We start from the raw sequence: 25784 nt of genomic DNA, 5'->3' as shown, positions 1-25784 counted from the left end.
TCACTTCCTTTTCTTCATTGTCATCAACAGCTGGCCCAGGGCGGGTGGCCCTCGGTCTCCACTCCCAGCCCTCCACTATCTGCCAGGGCACTAACACCCCTGTGGGGAGGTCAAGGCAGAGCCCAGGCTCCAGTCACTGTACACAAGTGTGCAGGAATTCCCAGGCTCCTGCTTCTATCACGTCGTCATCTTGGCACAAGAGCCGGCCCTTACCTCCCAGCTCTCCTGAGCTTCCTCCTCAGGAAAGCCCACCTATTCCTCTGAGGAGAACAGGCTACGAAGAAGAGGGAGCCAGAATCAACCAGCCCTGGAGAGGTTGCAGAGAGTCATCCTCTGACTTACTGCCAAAAACAAACACAGGTGTCCCAAGCCTTCTGATCTCAAAAGGTCATGCCTGGTCCTCACCTCCTCCCCACGGGCCAGAAGAAGGCCAGCCCCTCCTCCCACCGCCTCTCAGGTGCCACCCCTGTGCCTACTGTACAGAATTTCTTTTTTGGTGTCACCATTTGACAGTTGAATCAGAGAAGTAGGAGGGAGAGAGAGGATAGGGAATGCGAGCTCCGGAGGCCAGGAAGGGTGTTGGGAACATTACAGAGTTTAAAAAAAAAAAAAAGTCTTGCAAGCACACATGAACCTTGAGCCAGTTGGGCCAGCAAGGGGCCTGCCAAAGCCAGACAGGGTGGCGGGGACTGTGGAGCCTTAGACTTGGGGTCTGCTCCCTCCCCACATCCCAAGCATCCAAGTGGTGCAGTGGTGAAGAGGACACTGGAAGTCCCTGATGTGAGGGCCACAGCCTTCAACTATCTCTGTAAGTCTTCTAAGGAGATAGATGCAGGGTTCTGAGACACTCCCCAAGGGGCAGTCTGAGGGGTTCCTAGAAAACAACCCCAGATTCTTCTTCAGTTTAGCTCTACTATCTGTTCGCCAGCAACTAGCCTGTGCCTGCAGGCTGAGGGACTCAGAGCCTGGAGGAGACCCTCCCTTCTTAGCTCTGGGCTCCTCCTTCCTGTATAGAACAAGGAGTCCTCTTTCCCCCACTGTAACTCTGCAGCCCATCTACTATGGCCTGGGCTTGGCCATGAATTGCCAGGCTTTGAAGCTGCAAGGGCTTACAGGGGCAGAATTGAGACATGAAAATAAGTCTCTAGCCAAGGGCTCAACCAGAGGAACTGAAGGTTCCCTATGGTTATCTTCTTAGCAAGGAGATAGAGGGGGGCATGATAAAGAACCTGGAGGTACAGACCTGGAGTGGTCAGGGAAAGCTTCATCCCTTGTCCACTCTCAGAGCCTTTGCACCCAGCACGGATGGCACGGCACCACCAGCTTGCTCTTAGAGGGCACAGGGAGGATGCACCCGACCCCTGGTGGCAGCTGCAGCAGGCGCAGGAGGGCAGCCTGCAGCTGGGTGTGCGTGGGTGGAAGCCAGGAGGGGCGGAGGGAGGAAGCTGGCTTCCTGAAGCCTCTCAGTCCTCAAAGATAGACGGACTGACAGACAGCTGGCAAGAGGCAGCCTGGGGGACACAGCTGCTTCAGTAAGTACTTGAAGTGGGCACAGGCATACTAAGGCCCTGGGGTGGGGAAGCCTTGGAAACAGGAGGGTGTCTCTGAGGATGGAGTGAGGGAGCATGAGTTTGGGGCTACCATGTCTGGCCAGGCATGAGTAGTGGCATATTTGGTGTCCCTGTGGCTGGAGGACAGAAGAGCCATACAGAATGCCTGGAGAAGAGGAGCAAAAGGCCTATTCCTGTCACAGGAGAGTGCTGTCCCCGCCACACCTGCATGGGCCCACACTGTTCCAGGCCTCTGTCCCTGTAGGTTAGCAGCTTTAACACCACCACCACAGCACCTGTGACTTAGTTCTAGGTGACAGGGACTGCCCCCAAAGGAGATGCCCTCGTCACCTCTGTGCCCCCCCCCTCTCTCTCTTGTACCCCCAGCTGTAGCCTCACCATGCGCTGGCGCTCTAAGGCTTGGCGAGGCCATTTCCTGTGACGGTTACAGAGGCGGGAGACTGGGGGATGGGACGGAGGAGGAAGGAAACACCCCTAGCATACTACCCTGGATAGAGACCCCAGAAGCCACAAGTGATCTTAGGGTAGAGCTGCCAGCAATTAGGAAATGACCCTACCAGAAGTGTGGCCTGCCTGGGTCCCCAACTGGTTCCAACGCTACTAGAGGCCTCAGTTTCTCATTCTGGAGAAGCCTGTTGGCAGACTGAGAACGCTGTGGGCTTTCTCCCTTCCTTCTGTGTGGTCGGCAGTCTGTTGTTCTCATTTGGACGCCAGCTTGGAGCCCTGTGGACTTGGGTAACCACTCTCTTCCTCCTTCCGGATTATTTCCTGTCTCTACTCATACCTACACTCTATATCTCCCTCCTCCTCTAACTCCAGATTGTCCCCTGTCCTGCATCCCAACGAAGAGCTCCTGTACTTACAGGATAAAAAAAAAAAAAGTTAGGCCACTTCCTTGGGAAGAGAAGATGCCTCCAGTAAAAACCAATAGGATGGCTGGCCTGGGCTTAGGAGCTCCTTCTAGCCAGTGAGGCAAGTCAGAGGCCAGCAAATATAGGGCCTTGTCTTTCAGGCAGGCCTCATGGCTGAGTGAGCCTTCCTTGAGCCCAGCAATCTAGCCCAGCATGGTCCAGACCTGTGAGGGGTGTTCCAGACCACAGCCACCGACCTTGTCTTTGGGGGAAGCCATGACCCAACCTCCACCCACCAAAGCTCCAGCCAAGAAGCATGTGCGGCTGCAGGAGAGGTGAGGTCTCTCACAGAGAAAGTCTTCCTAGACCTGGGTTGCTTTCTTTCCTTCCTCATACCCAGCCTTCCTGTCCTAACAACAGAGTCCTCAAGGCCTAGAAGGAAAACTAACAGTGTTCATTTGCATGTTGCTTGAGGCACCAAGTTTCATGTCCCAAAGTCTCAAGTTGTGATGAGTGATCTCTGGGACAAGTCCAGGGGCCTTCACAGCATTGGTTTGGAGCCTCTGTGCCAGCCTGGGAGTAGAAGAGGTAGGCAGTAGGAAGAGGCATAAGAGCTGCAGCCTACTCCATTCTATCTGATAAAAGGAAAGGGGAACGTCGTAAGGACCTGACCCCTGAGTGCCCTGAGCCTCTAGGTCAAGAGAAAGACTAATTGTGGCCTCCTAAGACAAGCTCTGTGGCAAGCCAATGACCCAGGATGTTCACTGGGCACTGGATGGCTGTGCTTGCAGAAGGGGCTCCAGTGTGGCTCTGATGCTGGATGTGCGGTCTTTGGGCACTGTGGAACCCATCTGCTCAGTGAACACACCCAGGGAGGTCACCATACACTTTCTGCGCACAGCCGGACACCCCCTTACATGCTGGGGTCTACAGCACCAGCCACCCAGCCCCAAGCAACTGGAGGAGGAATTCTTGGTAAGAAGTTGGGGTCCCCTTCTATATCAGACCATCATGGATTCCTTGGGCCTCTCTTCTCTTTGTGGTCCTTAGGGAACAACTCCAGGGATCAGGAGAGAAGGTTGTCCCCATCCTTGCTCTGTGTGCAGAGGGTGGAAAGGGAGAAAGGGAGGGTGAGAAGGGGGCCAGATGTTAACTCACTTACTCCTCTCACTAGAAGATCCCCTCAAACTTTGTCACCCCTGAAGACCTGGATATCCCTGGCCATGCTTCCAAGGACCGATACAAGACCATCTTGCCAAGTAAGGACCACAGCGGGGGTGAAGGGGTGGTGTCCTTGTGGGTGGAGAACTCTGAAGCTAGGCATACTGGTGCAGGCCTCTAATAACCCTCGCACTTGGAGGCACAAGTAGAGGATCAGGAACACAAGGCCAGTCTTCGCCATATAGCAAGTTCTAGGCTAGCTTGGTTTATATGAGGTCTTGACAAAAATAAATAAAATAAAAATTAAAAAAAAAAAAAACTCACCTCAGCCAAGGAGGAACAACAATGCTTGAGACATCGTCTTTCAACAGAGAAATACTAACACCACCCTGGCAACTAGGAGATAGACAGTGGTTACAAGATAGCATTTGCAGAAGTTTACTGTGGGCCTGTGTGGTAGAGGTGAATTCACACAGACAGACCCAGGCCTTGCACGCCCTGCTTTTCAGAGACTTGAGTCCTGGAGACTACTACAGTGGCTTCCTAAACTGTGGTCTGAATTCAGCCCAGCACATGGGTCCTGCCCTGGGCTGAGCCTCCAGACTCACGGCCTGCCTGAAGAGCCCAAGGCTCTGAGAACACTCATCAAAGTGAGTTTGTCAGCCTTTGGCCTTGGCCTAATTCTAGCGAGCTCTACAACCACCAAAGAGGGGAAGCCAGCTCCTTCATCCCTCATCCGGTTTGACTGGGAAAAGACCTACACCTTTGGAGAGAGAGCCCAATGTCCCTCATGGTTGAGTGATATCTTAGACAATGTATTCATCTGAAGCTTGTATTCATAATCAGGAAAAGGTTCTTCCTCTGCGGAATCTCTTCCTATTCCTATCAGTTCCCTCCCATTTCATACCCTTGCTGATCTCAAGGCTAAAATATGACAATATCCCAATTGGTCTCTGTAGCTGTGGTCTGTCCTAAACAGCATCATTCAGTTAATATTTCGCCCTTTGATTATATCACTTTCCTGCCCAATAGCATTGTAGATCCCTATCATCATGAAATATTATATTTTATAATATGTAGGTATTGTGTTACCTGTCTATAAAATAATTCAAGTGAATGCCTGTTGTCCACAAAGCATTGTGAACAGTGTGGGAACACTCTTCCCTCTGACTCTATTAGAATCTGTATTTGTTGGCGCCTCCTGACCTTTCACCTTTATTGATCTTCACTTCCTAGATCCCCAGAGCCGTGTCTGTCTTGGCCGGGCACAGAGCCAGGAAGACGGTGACTACATCAATGCCAACTACATCCGAGTGAGTGCCTGGCTGCTGCAGCCATTGGGGCAGGACTGCTTTTAAAAATGAAAATGCCACACGACACCATCCAGCTGTGACGTGGCCTCAGGGCCCTGTATTTTCCTCCTCGCTCCTTCCTACCATAGTTCTCTCTGCCAGACTGAGGGGGTGGGGAGACGACACACTGAACAACCCCTAAGTCAACCTAGAAAAGATGTTAAAATTTCCAAACCACTGGGGCTGGGGAGATGGCTCAGTGGTTAAGAGTACCCAGAGGACCCAGGTTCAATTCCTAGCACCCACATGGCAGCTCGTAGCTGTCTTAACTCCTCTCCCAGGGGATCTGATTCCCCATACAGACATACTTGCAGGCAAAATACCAATGTATATAAAATAAAATAGATAAATTACTAAAAAAATGTTTTAAAAAAATTTCCAAACCACCTTAACCTTGGCTGTTATCCTATTCACGACAACCCTCTAAACATGGCAGTAAGTTGACATGGCTGTGCCTAGTCACTAGTTTCTTCAAGGCTAGTTGGCTCCTAAAACCTGCACAAAGCCGGCACAAGAGAGAATCTATGTCCCTGTCATCTCCCCTCCTGTACTCATTCTCTCCCCGACCCCGAACCCTGTACCAAGTAGTACCTCCTTTGTAGAGACTGATATCTAGCTAATTGCACCCTCAAAGCAAGATGGTCCTTCTAGCCCAACTTCTCACCTGGTTGTGGTAGGTGGATGTAAAAGCAGTGCCCCTTGTGGCCAAATGTGACATGACAGTAGATTAGGGTGCTGAGAGGCAAAGCTGTCAGCCAGAAAGCATAGTAGACAGCAGGAACCAGGCACACAGAGGGATGCATGGATGCTGGAAGGATGTTGGAAGAGGGGAGAACATATTAGGAAGAGTATGCTGGATTTAGGTGCCAAATATATAAAAGTGATTCATGGAATATGAAATGTTCGTTTTCAAATATTGAGGACTATTATACTTGTACCCGAAGAAAGCAGCAGAAGACAGGAATAAACACGTATAAATCACCTGTCGTGTGAGAGACTGCCAATACACTTTGTTGAGTTTAATTCACATTATGTTATGAGGTAATCACTAGGTCCAGTCTATATAGGTCGGGAAACAGAGTCCCACAGAGCCACATAGCTAGGAAACAGCGGGCCAGGAATTTAAACCAGATGTTTCTCATCATGGTGCCCATGTCTTCTTCCAACATGTAGCTTCTGGTGTGTGTGCCTGTATGTTAGTCTAAGTGCTCATGCTCACTGGCTTTAGCCTGACCCCAGCACCAGTGGAGTGTGAATTCACAACACCTCTGTCCTTCTGTGCTTTGTCTTCCCAGGGCTATGATGGGCAGGAGAAGGTCTACATTGCCACCCAGGGCCCCATGCCAAACACAGTAGCAGACTTCTGGGAGATGGTGTGGCAAGAAGAAGTGAGCCTCATTGTCATGCTCACCCAGCTCCGAGAGGGCAAAGAGGTAGGAAGGAGGCAGGGTCACCCAGAAAGGGCTGTGCCCTACCTCTCACACCACCCATGCAGAGCAGACCACAAGCCTCGATGGTCGCTGACAACACTGACAAGCCCCAGGTCATATCTCCGGGAAAGATTCTTGAGATACATGCACCCCAAATGTGGGAGGTGGGGTGACGCTATAAAGTTTAAGCTTGGGAGAGCCAGACTCCAGGCATTGACATGGGTCACCGAGTGAGACAGGAGGCAGGGACACTAGGCCTCTCTCTGCTGCCCTACCCTTGCTCCACCGATGGACCTTCCCACTTTGACTCCCAGATCCCTCCCTTCTAGAAATGTGTACATTACTGGCCCACAGAAGAGGAAACCTATGGGCCATTCCAGATCCGCATCCAGGAAATGAAAGAACACCCAGAATATACTGTGAGGCAGCTTACCATCCAGGTACCATCCCCTGAAACAGCCAGTGGGAGGTTTGGGCCACTCTAGCATCTCTGGAACTCGGGCTCCACCTTCACTAAGGGCCAAGTTTACACACTTAAGCCTTGCTCCCTCCTACATTTAAAAGAGGTGCCATAAAAGAAAAAGAAATGGGTAAAACCCTCAGGGGCATCTCTAATTTAATATCGATGCACACAAAAAAAATAGGGACCACTAGGAAGCACCTCCTCCCCAGGAGAGAGGAGAGACCCAGGAGAATGCTGGAAGAGTAAGGAGAGATCAAAAGAGATGTGCCAACATGCGTGGATGCACTGAAAAAACAAAACAAAACAAAACAAACAAACTAACGCTTTCTAGGGGCCAGAAAGATTGTTCAGTGGGTAAAGTTTCTTGCTGTCAAGCCTGAAGACCTGAGTTCCATCCCTGGAATCCACACATTGGGAGGAGGGAACTGACTGGAACAACATAGCAAGACTCCCATCTAGATTGAAGGGAGGGAGGGATGGAAGGAAGCCAGGAAGGAAGCAGGGAGGGAGGAAGGGAGAGAGGAAGGGCTTTCTGTTACTGTACACATTGTTTTTGTGTCAATTCATTGTTTCCTAAGCATCCTGGGAAGTAAACCAAAACAATATCATTGTGCCAGCTTACTAGGGAAGAAAATGAGATCAATGTACTTACCCATGCTTGTGCGATAGAGACAGAGTCAAGACTTGAGCCTGGGTCTTTCCCTCTCACAAAACACTCTCCTTCCTTGAATTTTGGAGTGGATCAGGTAGAAGATGAACAGCAAATCAGCCGGAGAAAAAGCTTTGCCCGCTCTGAGTCCATGTATGGTACTCAACTTGTAGGCACCAGGAGTAGGCAGCAGCCACGCCCACATCCGGGTTCTCATGCCTTATTTTCATACCCTAGCACCAAGAGGAATGCCGCTCAGTAAAACACATACTCTTCTCCGCCTGGCCAGACCACCAGACTCCAGAATCGGCTGGGCCCCTGCTCCGCCTGGTGGCAGAGGTGGAGAGCCCAGAGACAGCGGCCAACTCTGGGCCTATCGTGGTCCACTGCAGGTAGGGTGTCCCCAGCCCCAGCCTAGAACTGACCACTAGGTCAGTTGCCTTCCCTGGCCACTAGGTCTCTTATGGGGAGGTGTCCAAGTAATATCACACGACAGACCCAACCCTGACCTGGACAGGAAAGTCCAATCCAAGAGATTCTGTATCATTGCCTCTTTTCTACCGAGCCCTGGCTTGTGGGACGTCTCTAGTCAGGTAGAGAAGAAATAAACATGGCCTCCACTGTTGGGGAGTTCACTGGCTCATGGGACACTGTTTTGTTTGCTTGGGGTCTTTTAGCGTTTGTGGGTTTTGTTTTAGGTTTTTGTTTGTTTAGTTGGTTGGTTTTGGTTTTGGATTTTTGAGACAGGGTTTCTCTGTAGCTTTGGAGCCTGTCCTGGAACTCACACTGTAGACCAGGCTGGCTTGGAACTCACAGAGATCCTCCTGCCTCTTCCTCCTAGTGCTGGGATTAAAGGCTTGTGCCACCGCTACACTACTATTTTTGCTTTTTTTTAAAGATTTTATTTATTTATTATGTATATAACATTCTGCTTCCATGTATATCTGCACACGAGAAGAGGGCACCAGATCTCATAACGGATGGTTGTGAGTCACCATGTGGTTGCTGGGAATTGAACTCAGGACCTCTGGAAGAGCAGTCAGTGCTCTTAACCTCTGAACCATCTCTCCAGCCCTATTTTTGGTTTTGTTGGATTTGTTGTTGTTGTTTGTGCCCAACCCCAAGCATTATTTTTAAATGGTAAATCTGGGGTGTTGGATTCAATTCCCCAGCATCAACAAAAAATAAAACAAACTAGCAAATCTAGGTGTCTTAGCCAATTCCACAAGGCCCCTTCGTGAAGGCCTTACCTACCTTCAAGACCGGTTTCCCTCCAGTGTCCCCACATATGAGCTCCACGCTCAGCCTCTGACCCTGCTCCTAGCAGTGAAAACATTTTTCAGCTTATTCCCTGAGCATATGGTAGAGACAGGAGGATTGGGAGTTCAAAGCCACTCTAAACTATGTAGGGAGTTCAAGGCCAGCCTGGGCTACATGACACCATGTTGAGAGGGGAGAGGAGGAAGAAGGAAGAGACAAAAAGTACAAGCAAGGTGTGCCAGAACCCTTCAGAGAGAGGTGGCGGCGCACAGACAGACGGAAGTGCTGTGAGTCTCGGGTGAGTTCTATTAGAAACACATGTGAGGCTTATCTAAGGGGCAGTGAAAGCAAGAAAGGGCAAGGTGTGAGGGAAGAGAGAACAAAATCTCAAGGTGATAGAGCCAAGAAGAGGGCAACGGAAGAGGACGGAGGCCCAAGAGCATCTGTGGAAGCTGGTCTGAAGCTGGGAGGAGCTTGTGGTCAGACAAGGAATGCTCGAGGGACAGCCAGTGCACAGGCATAAACCATAAACACACACACAGTCATCAAAACATGCACTGGAGGAGGGCGTGGCAGTGCACCCCTCCAGGCTGCAGCAGTGAGACTGCCAGTCTAAGGTCCATCTGGGCTACCTGGCTAGACGCCGCCGTTATTGAGAAGAAAAAGAAAAACCGGGCAACAAGGCGCCTCAGTGGGTAGAGGCGCCTGCAGCCAAGCCTGGCAGCCTGGGTTCAATCTCTGGGATCTACATGGTCTAAGGAGAGAACTGATTCGTAAAGGTTGCCTTATAACCTTCCTACAGGCACGATGGCACACGTGTGCACACGCACACACCACACAGAAATTAAAGTAAATAAAATAATGTTTGTTTTTAAAAAAAAAAAAAAAAAAAAAAAAAAAAAAAAAACCTGTGTAAAGAACAGACCTAGCCTTTAATCACAGTACTTGGGAAGCAGAGGCAGACAGATATCTGTGCGTTTGAGGCCAGCCTGATCTAACCAGTGAGTCCCAAGTCATCAAGGGTTACATAGAGAGACTCTGTCTCAAACAGATAACAACAAAACCTGAAAACCTGGAGGGGAAAAAAAAAAAAAAAAAGACTGGGTATGGTGGCACCCTTCTGTAAGCCCAGGACTCAGGAGGGTTACAGGGAGTCTGGGCCATATAGTAAGTTCCAGGCAAAGTAAAACTCTATCTCAAAAAACAAAACAAAACAAAACAAAACAAAAAAAAACACTAAAATCTGGGCAATAGGTATGTACACATGTAATCCCCACATTTAAGAGGTGGGAGTGGGGAGATCAGGACTATGTAGCAAGTTCCAGGCTAGCAGGGCTCATGAGCCTCTATCTGAAAAAAAAAAAAATCAATTTTTAAAGTTCATAGAGCCAGTCATAGTGACACACGCCTTTAATCCCAGCACTCAGAAAGCAGATGCTGGTTGATCTTTGTGTGTTCAAGGTCAGCCTGGTCTACATAGTAAATCCCAGGACAGCCAGAGCTACATAGTAAGATCTTGTCTCAAAAAAACAAAAACAAGGGGGCTGGAGAGATGGCTCAGAGGTTAAGAGCACTGACTGTTCTTCCAGAGGTCCTGAGTTCAATTCCCAGCAACCACATGGTGGCTTACAGCCATCCGTTATGAGATCTGGTGTCTTCTCCTGGTGTGCAGATATGCATGGAAGCAGAGTGTTGTATACATAATAAATAAACAAATAAAATCTTTAAAAAAAAAACAAGAACAAATTAATTAATTAAAGTCCATAGGAACCAGAAGGCAAATGATGAGCTGGGATATGCCTAGCGTGAGGCTAGTAAGGCTCACAAACCTGTCCAGGATGAGTTATTAACTGCCTCCATCAGGGTTGCCATGGATGCCAAGGTTGGAGGTTTGAGAGTTCTGCCCCATGTCTTCTTTCATTGTTCGAACCCTACCCCCAACCTTCCTTGCTCACCTGTCTCCTGTGGTCCCTGGACTGTTCCCTGGTCTCCTGTGACATGCCTGTCCTCTCTCTGGTTGCATCCAGTGCAGGGATTGGCCGGACGGGCTGCTTCATCGCCACCCACATCGGCTGCCAGCAGCTGAAGGCCCGAGGGGAGGTGGACGTCCTAGGCATTGTGTGCCGGTTGCGTCTAGACAGGTGGGTCTGTAGGAAGCAGGTGCAGCCGTGTTAACTGGCAATGGCATTGGTGGTTCTGAGACTCTGGGCACATCGCCTTCAGGCCCTCCTAGAAGAAAGCCAGGGACCCATTTTATTTAAAAAGCTTTCTATTTTGCCAATAACTAAGCCTGCATGAAAGATCATCTGAAATGTTAGCTTGGGAACCTGGAGTTAAACATGTCACCCTGAATTTTCCCTCAATGCCCCCCCCCCCAAATTCTCTACTCAGGGGAAAGCTGGGAAACAAGACACAGTCATGGAGAAGTATGATACTGCATGTCTGTAATCCCAGCACTCAGGAAGCTTAGCCAGGTGAAAGGGAGTTCAAAGCTAGTGTGGGCTACTTGGTTAGCTCAAGGCCAGCGTGAGCTGCTACACGGGGAAATCCTGTGTTGATTTATTTTCTAAAAAAATACAACTTGTTCTAGATACAAGGTAGCTATGATACTCACTGGGCTTGGAGGAGGAGAAGCAGGTTCAGACTCTGGTGTGTGTGAGCCACTAGCTGTTACCATAGTTCTACCCCCCACCCAACACACACACACACACACACACACACACACACACACACACACACACACACACACACTTTGTTTGAGTCAGAGTCTCTATGTATTCCTTGGTAGCCTGGAGCTCACTATGTAGACTAGCCTGGCCTGGAACTCACAGAGATCAGCCCACCTCCACCTCCCAAGTGCTGGGATTAAAGGTGTATGCCACCACACTTAGTGCCTCCATTTTTATCTAGAGAGGTAATGTCTATTTCCCCAACTGGAAGAAGAAATGGGCTCATTTCTGTGAGTGTTCTAGAAATGGGACCTGCTGTACACATGTGGGGTTAACTCTTTATTTATTTAAATTCATTTTATGTACATTCATGTGAAGGTGTCAGATGCCCTGGAACTGGAGTTACAGACAGTTAAGAGCCACTATGTGGGTGCTGGGAATTGAACCTGGGTCCTGTGGAAGAGCAGCCAGTGCTCTTAACCACTGAGCCACTTCTCCAGCCCTGAGTTAACTGTTTTTATTGACAAGTGGAAAAAATGAGCATGGGAACACATTCTTGACCCAAACTGAGAAATCAGGTCTGATTTTGCTCAAAAGCTGGGTGGATAAGGGACAGAGTCCAGATGGGGCACTGCCCCCTGCACCTCCCTCCTTGGGGCTACCCTGGGAGGGGGCAGTAAAGTGGAAAGGTTGACTATATGGGGAGGAGAGAGTCAGGGCTTTCCCAGCAGGAGGATGATAGGGAATGCTTAACCACAGGCCCAGGGCAGGTATCCCCGGCTCTTCCTCACCCTGTGTTTCTGCTTACAGAGGAGGCATGATCCAGACTGCAGAGCAGTACCAGTTCCTGCACCACACTTTGGCCCTGTATGCAGCCCAGCTGCCCCAGGAACCCAGCCCCTGATCCCTGGCCCTCCACCAGTCTAGGGACCAACCTCCCCTTGGACCTGAGACCATGGATCTGGGGAAGTGGGCTGTGTGCTCTGGGGCAGCTTCTTAATAAGCCCAGGAAAGGGAGCCCCGGTGGTGAGAATGCTTATAGTCCCAGGAAATTACTCCAGCAAGCAACAGGGGTCAGGCCACGGGTATTCACCACTGACCACTCTTATGCCTTCTCCAGTGACCCCCAGTGGACTATAGGGGATCTTCTGGTGGCTCTGAATTTACAGATAGGAGCTTGTACTTGGAATGGATTGAGAAAGAAGCTGGGGTGCTGCTCTTCTCTTGTGTGCTCTCTGTGGTCTCCTTTCCTTGTTGATGACATAAAGAGTCTGTCCTTTGCTACCATCATAGAAGCAAACAGATGTTCCTGAAAGCCATTCCAAATGTAGTCACCCTATTAGGGCTGCTGAGACAGTCACTGCAGGATCCTCTTCCATTAAGGCCTTGGCCACACACAGGCCAGATGCAAGAGCAGGGAAAAGTCTCGTCTAACCTTGGCTAAATCTTCTACATGCTACATAGACTGCTTCTGCCCATCTAGCACCTGTGAGTGCTAGATGACCCCCTCAGAAGAGAACAAGGACCCTAACTGGCCTGTCTCCACACATGTCACAAAAGAAGATGCAGAGGTAACCAGTCTAGCAACTGAGGTCTCTGGAAAAGCCCAAGTGTGATAATGCATACCTGTCATACCAAGAGCACTCAGGAGCAGAAGCTGGAGGATCACTGCAAGTTTGAGGCTGGCTGGATCTACATTTTGAGTTCTGGGCCAGCCAGAACTACATGGCAAGACCTCTCAAATTACAAAAAAAAAAAAAGCAGTCTTGAGCTCCCTGGAAGAGGTAATGTATGGGGACCATTCAGAGATCAGGAGGGCTCCGGCTGCCTCTATGACTTCCTGCCATCTGCTCCCAGCCACTCTCTAGGGAAGCTCAACACACTCTGTTTTGCTTCCATGACTTTAGAGCATTCCCTGGGTACCCACGAAGTGCCAAAGAAAAAGGAGAGAAGGAGAAATGAAGGGCTGTGTCTGGTTCTGGAAAACCTATCCACCATACCTTCCTGGGTCTGTATTTATTTGCAGACCACACCTGGATAGCTTAACTGAAGAAACACCAGAAACAGGCTGGGCTGTCACCACTGCAGGCAGTACCGGGCTAAGACTGAGCCTCAGGCCTCATCCATCTCAAATCTCAACTTCAGTTCAATTTTCAGGGAACCCACAACCAATCTCAGGGTGAACTATATACCCCAGAAAGCCAGACAAACCCTGAGTCGTCCTTGATCCAGTTTGAGCTGCCTGTGAAGACGAAGGCAAGACACTATTCCTGCTGTCTGGACCTCAGCTCCTAGATGCCCTGTGGCTGGCATGATTCCCCTGTGAAAACCACAAGGAGCTTGGTCCTGGTGAGTGCACTTTTGCTTCATGGCATCTCTCTGAAGGACATGCAGTGCTGCTGGGCATGGTGGCACAAGTCTGTGATCCGCACTTAGAAAGTGGAGGCAGGAGAATCAAGAATTCCAAACTAGCCTTGACTGTATGAGCCCTATCTAAAAAACAAATAAAAAGAAACTAGAACAAACAAAAATAGTAAATGCTACGGCTAAGGTTAAAATTCTTAATGTTCTGCCTCACCTTAGCCTAGGCACTCCATTTTAGCCTTTGACACTTAGATTTCCACTTTTCTAAGTGCGCTGGAAGGTCTGTGTGGCCCCCACAGTAAGTTCTAAAGAACCCGATGATGCCATGAGCTCAGAGCCAGTCTGGAAGGGAGCAATTGCACAGCCCTATGGGTACCCTCCTTGCACTGTTACCCCAACCCTGTTCTAGAGGGCACAGGCTCTGGAAAAGCAACCAAATAGGAAAAAATAGACTTCTTGGATGCCCAGTTAATTCTTTTTTTTTTTTTTCTAATTTCTTCTTAGGCCTCTGGGGCTCTCTCTAGCAATACAGTAAGGTTCCTGGGAGCAGGAACAATCTTTACCCATGGGATACATTCTTTTCGAGTATTTCTAAGGACATGTGACAAAATGAAACTACAGTCAATGTAGGAAGTGAGACATGGAGGTACCACCTTGCCCCTTCAGGGTGCTGTAACAAAGCACCATACACCGAGTAACTTATTAACAACAGAAATGTGTTGTTTGTGGCTTAAAGGATGGAAAAGCCACCTATCAAGGAACCAGTAGATTCAGAGTCTGACTAGTACTCACTTTGGGGCTTATAGATACAGCCTTCTCTTTGGAGCCTCATGATGGGAGAAGTATGGGTCTGGTCTCTAGCCCGCTCCTTATGTAAGGGTACTGATCTTATTTGGGAGGGCTCCACCCTCATAACCTAAACACCTCATAAGGTCACTTTGAGGATTGGGATTTCAGGGGGAAAGACACAGAAAGTTGAGCAATGAAACCTATTACTTTGTATGATAATTTAAACTTTAAAAAATTCAGACTACAGCATGTGCCTTCAGAGCAATAGAAGAACAATGGGCAGATGTTCATTAATAAGTAGGAACAATAGGCTGATCCAAGATGTTGGGAGTCATCTAACTCTTGAGTAGTTTTGATTCATACCGTTGATATTAACAATTCACCTTTGTCTAAGACAACAGATCCCATCTAAGTAAGTACGTTTGAAAACCGAACCCAAAGGAGCATCTGGTGGGAACACCGTAGAAGGAGCCCAGCTGTCCTGGGATCCTGGAACCAGGAAGATACAGCCAGGAATAAACAGGCCTTGGGATTAGCTCCTGCAAGGGAGGGTGGGGACATTTTGGCAGGCCCTCCACCGCCCACTACAGAAAACTTTGCTGTCTACCAAAACAGCACGCATTTTTCTTTTGCCACTGACGTTCCTCCCTGGGAACCCCTGCCCTGATTTTGCCTGTCTCCATATGGTGACAATACTGGTAAAGATGAGCATCAAGTTCAAACATCTATCTCACTTTGGGCTTCCTAAACAAGTGGCCTGGTAAACTGTGGTTAACAAAACAAGATGGAGTATTAAAGGCTCTAAATCCGGCTGTTACTCTCCATGGCAATTCGGGGGATGGGGCTCGGTACCCAGGGATGCTCAGAGGCAGCTTTAAAACCATACGTCGTCTCCCTTTCTTGGAAATCTTCGTGCCACCGTTCTTCAGCCTGGAAATGCTCTAGCTACTCGCCTCGGGCGGACCAACCCTTCAAGACAGAAAGCGGTGCAGTCAGGGCGGGGCAAACGAGGGCAGCAGAGAAAATAAAATTACAGCTTTCTCCGCAAGCGCCCCGTCACTCTCCTCCCGGGCGCCGCAGGTCCCCGGAGCCCCGCCCGCGGGCGCTGGCCAAGGCCGCGCGCGAGACTGGAGCGCGCTCGGGTGCGAGCAGGACGCGGCCCGGCCCGCGGGAGGGCGGCGGCGGCGGCGAGGGAGGAGGAGGAGGAGGAGGAGGCGCTGAGGCCACACCCATCGGCGAGCGGATCCGCGGGCAGCGCGTCGTCGGCCGCCGCGCTCCAGCCTCCGCCCGCACCGAGCCGCGGGACCGGCCGCACCGGGGAGGGGCCGCTCCGGGCCGCAACGCGAGGGCAGCGAGGGCGGCGGGGACCCGGCACCGGGCGCGGCCGGCGGCAGCGACCATGATCGCTTTGTTTAACAAGCTGCTGGACTGGTTCAAGGCCCTGTTCTGGAAGGAGGAAATGGAGCTCACGCTGGTGGGGCTGCAGTACTCGGGCAAGACCACCTTCGTCAACGTGATCGCGGTACGAGGGCAGATGTGGCAGTCCGCGACGCGCCCTGGGCAGCCCGAGTCGCCGCCTGGCGTGGCCGGGCACCGCCGGGCGCTGGGCAGGGAGGAGCCGGCTCCGGGCGCTTGGGGCCTAGCACGGTTCTTGGGGGACCAGCTGGCGTGCTACCCGTTCTCAGGCCTGGGCTGGGGTGGCAGGGCTGGGGGCGGGGTAGCGAGAACGAGGGGACCGAGCTGGAGTTATGGGGCTGGTGGCACCGGGTACCCGCCGCAGGCTGACAGGCCCCCGTGGCTCGCGCACAGGGGGCATGACAGGGCGAAAGTGCCCGGGCCTTCCCGCTCCGCGCGTGGAGGGTCACGGGACGCGCGGCCCGAGCTTGTTACCAGGGGGTCCAGCCCCACCCTGAGGGCTCTGTCTCCCCTTTGCTGGACGCGGAAGCCCTGGTCCATACGGGCGGGGGAAGGTATCCCTAGAGGCAGAGGAGTCAGCTGAGGTCCTGACTCTAGTCCAGACTCCTCCCCGGAACCTGTCCCGGGCCTGCGGTATCGCGGGGGTCCAGGAAGGATGGCACCATAAAGGGAGTTGGGAGACTCCACTTGGCTCAGAAGTTGCGGGAGTAGGTACTGTGGGCCCGAGAGGATGAGCTGGAGGGGCGCCATCCACCTGGGAATAGGGGACAGAGCAGCATCGAGGGCTTTGGGGGAGTCAGGGCTGGGGGTGGGGTGGGGTGACTGCAGTTTATGTCTGTGCCAGAGGAGTGGTGGAGAAGGAGTTAAATTTTCTCTTTAAAAAAGAGGAAGATGAGCTCCCTGGGTGTGTGAGCTGAGCTGCAGTAATGGCTGCAGCCTGTATTTCAAAGCTAGGCAGGACTGGGCTTTGGAGACCCGGGAAAGCTTGGGACAGGGGCATAGTTTTTCCCAGAACCCAGCCTCATTCCCAAAGATGGATTTTTCAAGAGAGTTGTGAATTAGTCAGATACCGGTAAAAAATGCTGATGTGTAGGTCTGTAAAGGTATGTGGCCAGCCAGCTTCAGTACCACCACTTGCCTGTATTGTATTGTTGCCCAACCTTGAAGCCCCACAGAACTCAGCATCCTTGCTGGAGAGCCCTTCGTGGGGGATATTAGTACACTGGGCAGATGGAAGGCTGGATGGATTTGGGACTTAATGGAATGGGCATGGGCATTCTCTCTCTCCCCTAAACATGCTCTGCCATTGACCTCTATACCCTCCTCTACCAGTGTTCCTTTTTATTCCACCACTGCTAAGGTTTGGGACATAATGTTTTTCTGAACTAACACATGCCTCCGGCTTCTGTCTGCCATGCTGTGTTCCTAGGATCAGAAACCCTGGTTAGGCTCAGTGTTGACTTGCCTCTTGGACTATCTGAGCAGGAAATCAACACCTGGATTTCCACCTATTTGCAGGCCTAGGTGGCTTGGTTTGGGGCACTTAGGTCTGGAAGACATTTCTGATACTTCTCAAAAAGAGAAACTAGCTTTTTGGGCTCACTTATACATCACCTCCTGTCCCTAGGGAGTGTTAGTAAAGCCATGCTTCTGAATAGGGATACACAGATACCTCAGTGAATTCAACTTCTTGGCCTGGACCTGCCCTTCCAGACCAGCATCTCCTCAGAGTATAGAAGGCTATCGCAGGTCAGGGATAAAACCAAATTTTCAAATTCTACTGCCAGAGTCAAGAGGTTCTTTGAAACTAAGCATGATGGAACATGCCTGTAACCCCATCACTCTGGATGTTGAGACAGGATCCCAAGTCTGAGAGCAGCCTGGGCCAGAAAGAGAAAGGGGGGAGGGGGAGAGAGAGAGAGAGAGTCACAAAAAATAAAGTTTGTATGATATTCAACATTCCTCCATTCCCCAGCTCCTGTATTCTCCATTTTGATATAAAATTTACCACTAAAAGAGAAGCCAAATTTCCCTTCTCTGAAGAAACTCTAACTACCCCCTAGGTGGCTGCAGGGAATTCCAACATCCGGGTAACTCCAGCAGTCTCAAGCCCACCAGAGCCCCACGGGCATTCTGCCACTCCCTGTACAATACAGAGAGATTCGGGACCCCTGGGCTCTGTGCCCGTGCCCACCACTGACTTTCTGAATTGCTTTTGCCTGTTACTTGGCCTCTGTTTGTCTCAGCAAACAGAGGAAAACCCTTGTGTTTTTTCTCCCAACTCTGGGGTGTAGCTATGAATAGAAATTGAGTTTAGTGAGCCCAGGTGCTCAGCAGGTTAAATGTGAACTACAAAGAAAGTACATATAGAGTCATTGCATCATATTTGAGAAACCAAAACTCTACTGAGTACCAAGAAAGCTGTGTACTGGAAAAGGGGGAGATAGGTTTTTGTCCAAGAGAAACAAAAAAGTCATTCTTTTTTCTTTGAGATCCAATCTGGTCTTGAGCTCTCATTCCTCTGTCTCGTCTCCCTAGGCATGTGTTGCTGTGCCCATCAAGGAGGTCATTTCAAATGTCTTAAAATATGAAAGATTATCACCATAGAAGAACTAGTCTTGGAGTACCCAAAAGGACAAAAGAACAATAGGGAAAAGTCATAGGAAGATGCATTTTGAGTCATAAAGAACTTTCTAATAATTTGAACTAACCCAAAAGGGAGTTCTAGCCATTCAGGGACCGAGGCAGGAGGAATAGGGGTTAAAGGCCAGTCAGGACTACCTCATCTAAAAAAATTAAAAATAAAGGAAGTAGGGATGTAGCTTAGTTGACAGAGAGCTTGCCTAACGTGCATAAAACCTTGGCTTCAAGCCTCAGCACCACATAAAACCAGACACAGTGGCTCGTGCCTGTAATCCTAGCACCAAGGAGGTGGAGACAGGAGGATAAGTTCAGGGTCATCTTTGGCTACATGCCGGTTTGAAACCTGCTTGGGATACATGAGACCCTATCTCAAAAAAAAAAAAAGAATGACCTAGAGTGAATTCAAGTATGAGATTCCATGACGTAAAGTTTCTTCCATCCTTACAGGAAGAATTTGAGTCAATAGCAGGGAAATTAAATCATAGCCTGATTGCAACTTAGCTCTAATTCACAACTGAGCAGAAACTGGGTGCTGGAGGGCCTGGCCGTCTGACAGTCTTCTTCTTCCCACTTCGCTAGTGATCATATTCTCCCAGGATACTCTCATCTATTTGGGAGCCTATGGATCTTCTAGTTCCCAAAGACCAATGACGACAGTTCCATGCTGCATCAGAGCCACTCCCAAGAGCTTTGTGAGCCATATTCATCAGGAGCCCTACGGTCACAGCTGCTCTAGGGTCCTGAAGGAAGATTACTTGAACACAGGAGTTACTGTCCATCCAAGTACTATCCAGGCCCAGCCTTGCTCAGCTCCTGAGATCAGACAAGATCAGGCACCATCAGGGTACTACGGCTTAATTATCTCTAAGCTAGCCTGGCAGCATAGCCTGCATTCAATACCAGGATTCCACAAAGGTTGCAGGAGAGAACCAACCAACTCTCAGAAGTTAGCCTCTGACCTCCACAGGCATGCTATTTCATGTGCACATCTGCATGCGTGTGCACACACACACACACACACACACACACACACACACACACACACACACACACTAAATAAATAAATATAAATTAAATTATGTGGTAAGATGTGTACAGTCTTTTTGGGGGGGTGGGTTTTGTTTTGGTTTGGTTTGATTTGGTTTTTGAGATAGGATCTCATATAACCCAGGCTGACCTCAAACTTACTATTTAGCCCAGGCTGAACTTGAACTCTTGATTCTTCCCCTTCCACCCTTTGAGTGCTGGGGTTTCAGAACTGTACTTATGTATACCCTCTAGTACACTACTATGCCATTTCCACAAGGGACTTGAGTATCTTCAGAGTTGGGTAATTGGGGTGGGCCCTGGACCAAGCCCTATGGATACCAAAGGATGGTTATACACCCAGAGGACCTCCCAAATCCGGCTATGGTTCTCAAATTCGGAATCCCCGCTGTACCTTGTCACTGGGCCTTGGGTGGTCCCTGCAGATACAAGGGAGTGGCACACTCATCCAGTCTGCCCGCCCGGGCGACTTCACTGAAGCTTCTGGGCACTGAGGGGGAGCTGGCTATCTGCTCCTTGGCTAGTGGTAGAGCCCCTGGCCTCTGTATGGGACGCAAGCAAATCAGTGTATTACCTGGTAGGAGACAAAACGATGTAGTAAAGTTACTGTCACTCTCAGCTTAAAGGAGAAGTCAGCCCCCCCCCCCACACACCCATTGCCTTCTCCCGCTCTCCTGTTCTTACCCTTGAATGTGAAGACAGCCTGGCAGGAGTTGGGTCTGTCCTTATTTGAAGCCTATGGCTACTTTAGAATAATTCAGAGATTTTACAAACTATGGATAGGAAGAAAGTGAAAATTACTAGAAATGGACAAATTAGGAATTTCGGGAAGTAGAATTACTGTCAGCTCCCAGATACTCAACAAACACTAATGCTGTTGCTATAGACCTGGATCTCTCCACCCCACCCCCAGGAAGTTTTCAACCCAGTAGAGAGACACATATATAGGAAAATAATAGAGATTGTGGATTATCCAAGGTAGAGTAAAACAAATCAACACTGTGAATAGACCTGCAATTATTTAGATGCATTGCATTTTGAGGGTGGTGAATTTAGTCCCAACTCACCCGCCCAGACAGGGTCTCTTTATATAGCCCAAGCAGTCCTAGATCTCTCTGTGTAGACCAGGCTGGCTTCAAACTCTCAAGAGATCCATCTGCTTCTGCCTCTCCAGGGCTGAGACCCAAAGGTGTGCACTACCGTGCCCAACTCCTCCTAATTTTTAAGAAACAATTTCGTACTAGTTTGACAATGTGTCTGCTTTCCTTGCTGTGATTCATTGAGCCTCTTTCCCTGAGAAGTAATTTATTGTCCTTCTAGCTCAACTAGAGGCTGAATAAAGGGGCTTCTGGCAGCAAGAAGCGTAGGTTAGACCCTGGGAAGTGCTTTCTCCCTGTTTAGACTGAGAGACTCTTGAGATTGCCAAAGGACTATGGGCCTCTTCCCATAGAGCTCCAGATATGGACAGTACCTAGGTTGGTGACATGACCACCCATCCTGCCTGAAAGTAGGAGACATTCATGAGACCTCTCCTGTGACAACTCTGAGAAAGTCTGGCCTGACTGATCCCTTACCCTGCAGCCTCTTGTTCTGAGCCCATCCGGGAGGGCATATCTGGGTCCTGTGGTTGTTTGCATCTTTTCCAATTCTGGCTCTTCTTTCTAGTCAGGACAGTTCAATGAGGACATGATCCCCACTGTGGGTTTCAACATGCGCAAAATCACCAAAGGGAATGTGACCATCAAGGTGAGGGCAGGGGCCTGCGGAGGACCACATGTGTTTGGGAGGGCAACCGAGGCCTCTGAGAAGAGCCAGCCAGGGGAGGGCAGAATGGCATCCTGTTGCTGGGGAACTGAGAGAAGAGAGCTGGAAATATGAAAGGTAGAGGGATGGGAGAGAGGGAAACCAGGAGGGAGAGAAAGAGATATGACCCACAGGGTAATGGGGACAGCTGAAGGGAAGCTTAGGAACCCAAATGGCTTTCAGTTGTCTCTGCTCCTGAGGCTACATTCTCCCCACCTCTTTTCACTCAGCTCTGGGACATTGGGGGACAGCCCCGTTTCCGCAGCATGTGGGAGCGCTACTGCAGAGGAGTGAGCGCCATCGTGTAAGTAGGGTCTCCCACCCTCCCACCTGCAGGGACTTTAGACCTGATACAGAATCACATAGACATGGTCCCTGGTTCATATTGGTACCTGGACATGGCCTGCGTTTGTTTTGCATGCTGTTTATTTTAGTAAATATATACTCTGGGCCATGGCACCTAATTAGAGATCTGACCAGCCAGGCCTGCAGTGTCACTTAGGGCACTGCCCCCCAACCCAAATCACCATGTCTTGAATTTTGGGTGAATTATGTGATTCCTTTTCTCTTGCCTGTTATCTAGACAGCGGATGTAACTTGGTTGGAAAGCTCTTGCCTAGGATGAATAAGGCTCAGGATTCAACTCCGGTGCCATGTACACAAACCAAAAAAAGAAAAAAAGAAAGAAAGAAAAGAAAAAGAAAGGCAGGGAAAATGTATGCACAGTTCAGTTTTCTTAATAGAAATATATATATATATATATATATATATATATATATATAGAGAGAGAGAGAGAGAGGGATAGTCTGAATCTTACTGTGTCTCACTATGTAGACAGGCTGGCTTCTAACTCACAGACTCCAACTCTCAAGCGCTGGGATTCGATGCATGCACACCATGCCCAGCATAAACCTGGGTTTTAGAATTTTAAGAAGCAAGCATCATAGCTGGGTGGTGGCTCACCTTTAATCCCAGCACTCAGGAAGCAGGTGGTTCTCTGAGTTTGAGGCCAAACCAGTCTACAGAATGAGTTCCAGGACAACCAGGGCTACACAGAGAAACCCTGTCTCAAAAAAAAAAAAAAGAAAAGAAAAGAAAGAAAGAAAGAGGAAAGGAAGAGAAAGAGAGAGAAAGAAACATCATACCCTGTGCCCTAGGAGGGAACCCTTTTCTTTTTCTTTTCTAGCCCTATCTAGGCTTTCCATGAAATGTAAGTGGGTCACTTTGGGCCAGACTGACAGCCAATCCTGCGGGCCCCAGCTTCCCCAGACAGAGGACAGAAGCTTCAGTGCTTTGCTCCTGTGGGTTGGAAAAGTGTTCTCTGAGTCAGAGCAGGGTGGTCCATTTCTCCAGAGGTGACCAGGAGGCTCAGGAGGAGGAACCGGAGGCATTCTTCCCCTCAGCTGCTCCTCTTCCTGCCTGCCTCAGCCTGTGGTGTCCACATGCTGTCCCTGCCTGACTTCCCCAGGTATATGGTGGATGCTGCGGACCAGGAGAAGATTGAGGCCTCCAAGAATGAGCTCCACAACCTACTAGACAAGCCCCAGCTGCAAGGCATCCCGGTCAGCCAGTGATGGAGTGGGTGGGAGAGGGAGCAGGCCAGAAGTCACTGGGGGCAGAAGAAAGCTCCATGCAGGGGTGGCTTTGTCCTAACCCTTCTCGGCTTCTCTCCTGAATAGGTCTTAGTCCTCGGTAACAAGCGAGACCTCGCAGGAGCGCTAGATGAGAAGGAGCTGATTGAGAAAATGTGAGCTGGGTGGCCTTTCTTTGTATGCTTCTGCTCCCCCAATTCCCCAGCTGCCAAACACTTCTGGGCTGGGCTTATTGCTGTTCTCACTGTTCACCACATGGTGGCAGCAGGACACATCTTTCCAGGAGCCTCGCCCTCCTCGTGTAACCAACCCTTTGACCAAGAAGACCCTTCCTACCCCTGGTCCATACCCCTTGGCTGCCCCAGCCTCTGCAGAATTTGCCCCATCTCCTCCCTGCAGGAATCTGTCTGCTATCCAGGACCGAGAGATCTGCTGCTACTCCATTTCCTGCAAGGAGAAGGACAACATAGGTGCGTGGCTTTGGCAAGTTGCAGGCACTCTACCAGGAGTGGCCCTTTGGAAGGGAGAGGAGAGGCGTACTTCAGATGTGGTAGCATAGGACTCTGGAAAGTTCCTGTCCTGCCCCTTGTCTTCAGTCCTTGGATGCCCCAGGCACTTAGAAGCCCAGTTCTGCTTTCCAAAAGGAGCTGCCCACTCCCTCTTTTACCTCTGAAATTATCATAGGTTGAACCAGGTATTCAGGCCGTTCTGCCTTTGTTTGCTGGGGCTTTGTGTCATTCTCATCATTAGTTTGGTGTTGGGGGCCCGGGGGAGGGGTCATGTCACAGCTCTAGGCTTGATCTTGGCTGCAATTTCAGGAACCAGGATTAACTGTTTATGCCTCCCAGGCTTTCTCTGCTGCCAGAGAATGGCCTGCACACAGGAAGACCTTACAGCCTTCTCTCTTGTCTCCACTCAGACATCACCCTACAGTGGCTTATTCAACACTCAAAGTCTCGGAGAAGCTGAGATTGTGGCTCTTCTCCTTCGGACCAGGGACCACAGTCACCCAACCTGAAGCCGAGCTCCCCGCCCACTCTGTTGTCTCCCCCTAAACCCACTTCTCCTCACCCAGTGTGGGGAGGGCCCTCTGGGGCTCCTAGAGTCCCGTTCTGCTGAGGTTTGAACTCCTGTTTTTATTGTAAAATAAACTTCCCCCCATCAGGTCCCCTAACCTCTCTCTCTTCCTTTCTCTCTTTGTTCCTTCACTTAGCCCCCGCTGCCCTCCCCTCTTGACAGCCCTGGCCCCGCAACCCCTGTCCTCACTTTCTGTCCCTTCCCTCTGCTCCCCTTTTCAACACCCTGTTATTGTCCTGTGTGTACAGTATATATATGTATATATATTTTAATTTTTTAATTTAAGCAAAGACTTAAGATCAACCATTTGATGCTGCAGGGGCCAATCAGGACCTGGGAGGGGCAAACTGGAAAGATGGGAAGAGATACAGGGGCAAGTTCTGATGCAAAAAAGTGGAGGCTGGCACTTGGGGCAGGTACTGGCCTGGCCACTGGAGATTGTCCCGTGTCCTGTGAAGTATTTCTGTCTCCCAGTATAGGACCTGAATACTCAGGCCATCAGGAGCCTCCTTTTCTGTCCCCTGTGTTGGTGGGGCCACCAGGCACAACCAGGTAGCAGAGACCACCAGGCCTAAGTGGGAGGAAGCCAGTGGTGTCTATGCCACCCCAGCGACCCCATCCTCACTATTCCTGGCCCCAGCTCCTGCCTCTACCCAGGGCCCCCACCTCCATGGCCCATTTCATTTTCTGTTCTCATTTCACAGAGTTGTACAAGGAGAGAACTCAGCATGGGGGGGTTGGTTCTTTGGATTTTGTTTGTTTGTTTATTTGTTTAATTTAATGATTTGTAAAGTGATGTTCCTCTTCCTTTTTACACTTTTCAGCTCATATTTAACCTCTGTTTGGAAAATGATTCTTGTAACTGTACATTTTTTTTTGCCTCCTAATAATGACAACAATAAATTACCAATTTTGTGTTGGGGGCGTGTGTGGTGCCGGTTGTTTTCCACAGATGTCACTGACCAGCGGATTCACAGGGACAGCAACACCCCTCACACAGGGAAGGCCATGGGGTGCCACACCCACGGGGAACACATGCTCACCCTGGAAACACAATGGTCTGTCACAAAGCAGCCTCCCACACGTGTCGCCTATGCCTCATTCCCTTTGGTCTCAAGTAGGCTGGCAGCTGCCAAGTGGTACTAAGCAGGTCTGTTGGAGGAACTGCTCAGACCTGGCCCATGCTTGCAGAGTTCAAACAAAATTGCTGCCTCCCCATGTCCACTGCTGTCCTTGACAGCTGCTTCAATCCATGGCCCCTCTCCATTCCATGCCTGCTTGTTCCCCTATAGCCAGAGGTGAGCCAGAAGCAGAATTCTGCCTTGACCACCTCATTCCCAGTCCCCACCAGGAAGAAATCAAGTGTCCTCCAGGATTATACTGGGCCTGCAGAATCTCCTTTGCTATAGTAGTGTCCGTGCTGCTCTCTCTTGGAAAGGGCCCAACCATTACTCTATGGATGCAACCCCTACCCTGTCTGTCTAGCTGGAGCCCACAGCCTCAGCGCCTGTGGTCCTTCCTTGGTTCAATGTGAATCCAACCTTATCTAGTTTTACACTAATCTCCATCTCTTGGACACCACTCCCCAACTCTTCTGCCTCCTTTCAGCCTGGAAAATAGACACTTGAGTAGTCCCCTATAAAATGC

The 25784-nt window shown here is 50.0% G+C and overlaps 3 protein-coding genes across 4 annotated transcripts in view; 2 read left to right on the top strand and 1 right to left on the bottom strand.

Moving 5' to 3' along the window:
• The window catches only part of LOC100762307 (receptor-type tyrosine-protein phosphatase V), a 33956-nt gene extending 22575 nt beyond the window's left edge, over positions 1-11381 (bottom strand). The window contains exons 1-2 of the mRNA XM_027417528.2: positions 10693-11381; positions 7481-7710 (exon numbers count right to left, since the gene is read on the bottom strand). The gene's annotated coding sequence lies outside the window, so the exon portion shown is untranslated. The remainder of the gene's footprint in view (positions 1-7480; positions 7711-10692) is intronic.
• On the top strand, positions 1429-12628 carry Ptpn7 (protein tyrosine phosphatase non-receptor type 7). 2 transcript variants are annotated; one of them, XM_027417533.2, is made up of 10 exons: positions 1429-1532; positions 2584-2757; positions 3214-3397; positions 3600-3681; positions 4820-4896; positions 6231-6368; positions 6695-6805; positions 7715-7869; positions 10765-10878; positions 12217-12628. In XM_027417533.2, the coding sequence occupies exons 2-10, from the start codon at positions 2636-2638 to the stop codon at positions 12308-12310; spliced, it is 1077 nt and encodes a 358-aa protein (XP_027273334.1). In that variant the 5' UTR covers positions 1429-1532; positions 2584-2635; the 3' UTR covers positions 12311-12628. The 2 variants fall into 2 exon arrangements, with proteins under 2 accessions (XP_027273334.1, XP_027273333.1); XM_027417532.2 differs by having other exon boundaries at positions 3597-3681.
• Positions 12629-15789: 3161 nt separating this feature from the next.
• Arl8a (ADP ribosylation factor like GTPase 8A) lies at positions 15790-25059 on the top strand. Its single transcript, XM_027417531.2, has 7 exons — positions 15790-16081; positions 21331-21411; positions 21699-21772; positions 22937-23030; positions 23148-23215; positions 23460-23530; positions 23980-25059. The coding sequence occupies exons 1-7, from the start codon at positions 15959-15961 to the stop codon at positions 24027-24029; spliced, it is 561 nt and encodes a 186-aa protein (XP_027273332.1). The 5' UTR covers positions 15790-15958; the 3' UTR covers positions 24030-25059.
• Positions 25060-25784: the final 725 nt, after the last annotated feature.

The sequence above is a fragment of the Cricetulus griseus genome, chromosome 5 (genome assembly GCF_003668045.3).
Source record: "Cricetulus griseus strain 17A/GY chromosome 5, alternate assembly CriGri-PICRH-1.0, whole genome shotgun sequence".
Taxonomy (NCBI): domain Eukaryota; kingdom Metazoa; phylum Chordata; class Mammalia; order Rodentia; family Cricetidae; genus Cricetulus; species Cricetulus griseus.
The sequence above is the reverse complement of the archived record's forward strand: the minus strand, read 5'-3'. Positions and strand labels throughout refer to the sequence as shown.

Coding starts and splice junctions, on each gene's coding strand:
- Ptpn7 (XM_027417532.2), top strand. CDS start 2,636: ATGGTCCAGACCTGTGAGGGGTGTTCCAGACCACAGCCACCGACCTTG. Junction 3,682..4,819: donor ATACAAGACCATCTTGCCAA/GTAAGGACCACA, acceptor TTCACTTCCTAG/ATCCCCAGAGCCGTGTCTGT. Junction 10,879..12,216: donor TGCCGGTTGCGTCTAGACAG/GTGGGTCTGTAG, acceptor TTCTGCTTACAG/AGGAGGCATGATCCAGACTG.
- Arl8a (XM_027417531.2), top strand. CDS start 15,959: ATGATCGCTTTGTTTAACAAGCTGCTGGACTGGTTCAAGGCCCTGTTC. Junction 16,082..21,330: donor CCTTCGTCAACGTGATCGCG/GTACGAGGGCAG, acceptor TCTTCTTTCTAG/TCAGGACAGTTCAATGAGGA. Junction 23,216..23,459: donor AAGGAGCTGATTGAGAAAAT/GTGAGCTGGGTG, acceptor TCCTCCCTGCAG/GAATCTGTCTGCTATCCAGG.